At 45.7% G+C, this 5,531-nt stretch overlaps 1 protein-coding gene across 1 annotated transcript in view; it reads right to left on the bottom strand.

Moving 5' to 3' along the window:
- The window catches only part of LOC118343030 (venom phosphodiesterase 1), a 31,575-nt gene that overhangs the window by 22,051 nt on the left and 3,993 nt on the right, over positions 1–5,531 (bottom strand). Inside the window, exons 3-7 of the mRNA XM_035681749.1 lie at positions 5,168–5,314; positions 4,765–4,890; positions 3,513–3,573; positions 3,120–3,217; positions 2,596–2,675 (exon numbers count right to left, since the gene is read on the bottom strand). Of these exons, the coding sequence (XP_035537642.1) occupies positions 2,596–2,675; positions 3,120–3,217; positions 3,513–3,573; positions 4,765–4,890; positions 5,168–5,314 (512 nt within the window). The remainder of the gene's footprint in view (positions 1–2,595; positions 2,676–3,119; positions 3,218–3,512; positions 3,574–4,764; positions 4,891–5,167; positions 5,315–5,531) is intronic.

Below are 5,531 nucleotides of genomic sequence, written 5' to 3'. Positions count from 1 at the left end.
ATTTTTTTAAAAAAAAAGCAAAAGTCCGTGCTACCTCATTGAGCTCACCAGTACCAGCCAGAAAGAGGGGGGATCGGGAGGGTCGCCTACGGCGGAGCGGAAAAAAGCGGCCCAAGTACTCAGAGGCGGCCGGCTGAGTGCCGGACGGGCTGCGCTTGGAAAACTTACAATCGTATCCAGTGAATCGGAGCTGAGCGCTACGTCGGTGGCTTGCTCAACAACACGCCTACTTGGCAAGGGACGCCGGAGTGGACACAGGAAGAGGAACCTAAAGAATGCAACCAAAAGAAGCTGGCAGAGAGGCCCTGAAAAGGGGGGCAGCTTTTGGCTCTGGCTGAGATCAAGGACAAAGTACGGGGAAAGAAAAACTAACCCCAGCAACGAGCCGCAGGGGGGGGGAAACACCTATCAGCTGCAGGGGGGTGACAGGGGGAAGACGTCCCTGTCACTGGCTCCGCACACCCAAGGAAACGTTCCAGGATTAACAGGGAGCCCGAAACGTTGCGGTGATTGGTGGTTCCTGGCTGATGCATCCCTGCCAGCCTGGGACCCGTTGGGCCACCGGGGAGGGGAGGGGTGCGACCGGCCCAAGCAATCTGCGCCTACCAGGTGGCTTTCCATCTCCCCTGTACATACTGACTTGAAGTTCTTGTACGACCCAGTGACTACTGGTGAACAGAGGCAGTTGGAGTCCAGGGGAAGACTGGAGGACAGGCCAGGAAAGACTGGGGATGGACAGCAGGGAAAGGACTGCCCCCGGGAGTTGGGCGCCTATTAAACCCAACCCCACTAGTACCATCTGAGCGGAAGGCACACCCAAGCCCATAACTACGAAGAAAATCAAAGAGAAAAACAAACCCGTAGGCCCTCCGAGAGGCGGGGGATGAAAGATGGGGCCACAACAGGACGCGACAACCCCGGTAACGTGACAGCAACGGAAACATTGGACAAACGAAATGAACACACCAGAACTCCAGGGAAATGAGGAAGAAGGATCCTCCCGAAATGTGGATGCGGATGGGAGAAGCGCTGACCACCGTTTAAGAGGGGTTGCAGAATCCACCAGGGGAAGCGAAAGTGTGGTCATTTACAGGAAGGGCCAACAGCAAACCTTGCACTGCCTGCCGGGACAGGTGAGACAAGAGGGCGGACCGAAAGCCAGGTCGCAAAACCACAGAGCCGGACGGACCCAACGGTTGGCCAGGGAAGAGGCAAAGATGGCACAGGAGGAAGAAGGGGCCCCACCTGGAGGGAGGGACGAGCCCCCACGTGACTCACCAAGACACAGTCGCCCAACAACTCACACAGGACATTAGCCAAAAGCCAAGAACCGACACAAGCCTTTAGGGGAAAGGGTTTTTTTAGGCAAACTCCAAAATGGCCAAAGTCAAGTTGAGGCCAAGAAAGCATGGCGAACACTGCGACACTGGACCTGGTCCAAGACATTGGAGGAATTCATTGCGGAGGAACAGGATGGAAACCAAACTCAACCAGATTTGGGTTACGATTAATCCTAATAACCAGACCTGCGAAGGACAAAGGTTTGTCGGAGCGGGGGCCGGCGGGGCCGGGTCGCGGGGCGGGGCGCGGGGGGGGCAGGCTGACCTCCAACCAGAGTCCGCCCAAAAGCAGAGGAAAGGAAGGAGAGAAAAAGGAGAGTTGACCATACTTTGGTACGGAAGCGCGCCGGAAAAACTCCGTAAGAACTGGAGGGAAGGGCAAACACTGGGCAGAAAAGAGCCTAAAACCCTGTGCGGAGGGGAGGTTAGGCAAAAAGACTTGTCCAGGCTTCGCGCAGAAGCTGAAACGTATCCGCAAGCGTAAGCCAAACGGCAAACAAAAAGAAACGAGCTCAAACTTCTTCAAAAGACCCCTTTAAAGGCACGCCCATACAGCTGCTGGAGGGAGAAGGGAAAGAGTGGGGGAAGCTTGAAATCCACCAAGGACAACTGGAGCCAGGCACCCCGTTCAAAGGACCAGTACAGCTGATCCAATAAGCGAACGTCCCATTAGAGGATACACCAGGGGCACTCGTGAGCCTCGGCCCTGCACCTCCAACCTGGGCTTGAATTCAGTACTATGCCCCCCGCAAACCTCAGTGAAAGTCCAGGCAGGTCGGTGGAGAAAGCGCAAAGGTCCTTCAATCACACCAGGTCCCAACGGGAGGTCCCCTACAAGCCTTTATACAAAGAAAACTGGCCCGTAAAGGTACTAGAAGTTTCTATGGCTAACCTTATGGAACCTGGCCTGGGAAAAAAGCAACCTCACATCCATCCCTGAATTGGCAAAGGGGCCCTGTTAGCGGTCCTTCATCCCGAAAGAAAGCCGAACTCCAAAGACATCCAGCCAGGTTCAGAAACATCGCCCCTGGCTGAACGTAAGAAAGGAAAAATTCTTCTTCTCCGTGCTGGGGCCCAAAAAGGGATGGGACCACCTACCTGCTTTGATAACGGTGAAGGCTACATAGACACCAACTGGCCAGAAGCGCGGGGAGTCCCAGGCTTTCCAGGGTGCGTTGAGATCTCCCTGTACATACTACTGAAGCTCTTATTTTAAGATATTAAAGTTTCATAATGTTGCTTTAAGATACTTTACCGTAACAATGGTGTAGTGATTAGGGAAAGTCTTGCTGGGAAATGCTGCCTGCATGTATGGTGCCGAGGTCCCACATGTCTCTGTAATGGAACGAACAGATAAGAAAACATTAACATTAGCTGCTACTTCAACATCAAAATTGAATGAACTGCAGTTTCAAAACCTCAAGTAATAAGGGTGTGTTTGTTCTTGTCCTGCATATGGGGTAGATAAACTAATTACTGTAGGCCTGGCAGTTGATGCATAGTAATCACAAAACTGATTCATGCACATGAATGATTCAGATGATGAATCAGAATCTGAAAAAAAGTTTAGTATTACTACTGCAAAATACAATGAATTTGTAAGGTTATTGTTGTCCTTACTAAAAAGGCTTAAGTTCTGACAATGAATAGGAATGTGGTCCGTGTACATAAGAGTACATAAGAGAAATAGTTTTCTATGAGACATTTCTGAGGTTTTTTTTATGTTTTTTGACATGAACATTAAAAGTATAATAGAGCATAATTTTGGTTGACACTAACTGAGTTTGTCCAGAACAGGAATGAGAGTGCTCCATGTCTGCAGGTACTCAGCCCGTAATCCATCCAAAGAGACGAGGAGCAGAGGCTGCTTCTTGAAACTAGAAATAAGGGGGGAAAAAGAAACAAAAAAGATTAAATACAGACATAAACATACAGTTATGAGATACATGAAGGTGATAAATATGGTTTGGGTGGTGGTTTTGTTTTGTTTCAGTTTGATTAAACTGTCCTAAAATCACCAAGACCAGGCCAAGACCAGTATCATTTAATAAGTGTAGTTAAAATGTTGGTATAAGTTGGTACAAATGTAGATTTAATAAAGAAAAAACACACACACATTAGCGCTAAAAGCATTTTCAGATTGATGAATCTTTCCCATTTAGTATACATTACCCTGCTGGACATTTAGGCGCTGACAGGTCCTCACACTCGTCCTCCACCCACGCTTTCTCTCCTACAGCAGGGTGGAGATAATACATAATAATAGTATATTTCAGGATGTAACCATTAAATTAAAGTAACATTAGTTGGTTAGGATTTGGAGAATATTCTGTATCTCAAACATGAACAAAATACCAAAGATCAAATGAGGTGTTCTACTTTCACTATGAGGTGAAATGTCACCAGAATAAAGATGTGTGAGCGGCTCTGCTAGCATCACATTTGTTGTTTTAAACAGAGCGTTCATAACCAGAATGCAGTAAGTGACAAACAAACAAACATTTGCTTACATAACCCCTTACTCAGCCCAATCTTTCTCAAGAGATACCCAATCTTAAAGGTAATATAGATGAAATATGATATCTTAAACATTAAGAAACAACTATTTGCTTGTAAAGATATAATGGAGTCATAATGTCCTCAGCAGAGAGTACGACTGAAACTGAAAAATCGGTAAATTAAGGATTTATTTTGTGAGTTGAGTTTGTGATTGTTGGAACAGTGGAGAGACTAACTGGTGAGTTTTATTTTGTGTCTGTCCACTTTGAATAAGGTTACATTGATACAAGGTAAAATTACAGTTTTTGTGTATGGAGTCTGATGGCGATATTGCGTCTGTTTCTGGTCAAACAAAAGGTCTATCTCTGTAGGGATCCTTTCCATTATGTTGTTAGATGTTTAGAACAGTCTGAGTCTCTCAGTGGCAGAAACAACTACTTTTAGTGGACGTACTTTGACAAGCACAATTGTCCCCATGAACTAACGTTAGCTTACGCTGTGGCCATTACAGCCCCTCTCAAAAATATTTTCACATCTAATACATCTAAACAGTTCATTACAACCAAACTTTGATTATTTGATTTGTCTGAGAGGCTACCCTCTACTACGACATCCATACCAAGTCAATTTCGTATTTCAAAAAGAATCTTTACAGTGTAAAATGTGGTATATAATAGCTAGATGCTAAAAGGACCTCTGAACAAACTCAATCAGTGTTGAAACAACATTCCCATATGAGTCTCTTTCTTTCTCCTTCGAAGATTGAGATTTGAGATTCTACATCAGGAATCTAACAGCTCACCTAGATACCTTACACGTTGCATTTATGTAACAGCAACATTGTTTATTTTGCCCAAACTTATCTTACATTATTTACTAAATATGCTTGTGTCTTATGTTTCCTGTCCTGTCTTCCCTCTCTCACCGTGGCAGATGTGTTTGTAGTTTGTGCAGCAGTCTCCTGCAGACAGACAGTCATCGGAGCAGTGGCATTTGCTCTGAATTAATCTCTTCTCTCCACAACGCAGCCTTGTGCACTCCCACTGCTGGGCTGAAGGGGAAAATGATGGAGTTAGCAGAGGTACAACACTGCACTATATTCAACCAAAGATAAAAATAATATTTTTTTCTTTTAAAGTTGAGTTAAATCTGCAATAGTTGTTCAGAAATCTTGATTTAAAACGGAAGGATAAATGGCAGCTCATCCAGAAGACTCAGACTCAACCAGCTAAGAGGGAGTATCTCTAGGAGAAAAACCCCAGATTGGAGTACCAGAAATGTTCCAGCTATCCTGGGAGATGTTCATTTTTACAGAAACAATGTCTTACTAGGGACGGTGCAGATGTCATGGTAGTCAAAGCAGCAGCTGTTGCTGCCATTACAGTTCTTGTCACATTTGCAGCCGGGGATGTCGCCATCATACGGTTCATAGCATCGATTCCTGCAGGACGTGTGGGGGAAGACTGGCACCTCTCCTACAAAACATCTGCAGGTGAGTCATGGCCACAGGTACAAAATAGCATAAAGAAGTCACTGCAGCTTTTATAAAAAAACGTTGTGTCATTGTTCTGACAGTAATACATGAGACACGTAATCTGTGGAAAAAACAGGTTCTTCTGGCTCTTCTAACCCTAACTAAGCATAGTGCAATAGGGCAATGTGCAATAAACACATTGTCAGTGTTAAAATGTA

Source organism: Morone saxatilis, unplaced genomic scaffold (assembly GCF_004916995.1).
Source record: "Morone saxatilis isolate NCDOM2014 unplaced genomic scaffold, NCSU_SB_2.0 Contig9, whole genome shotgun sequence".
Taxonomy (NCBI): domain Eukaryota; kingdom Metazoa; phylum Chordata; class Actinopteri; family Moronidae; genus Morone; species Morone saxatilis.
This window is presented reverse-complemented; position numbering and strand designations above follow the sequence as displayed.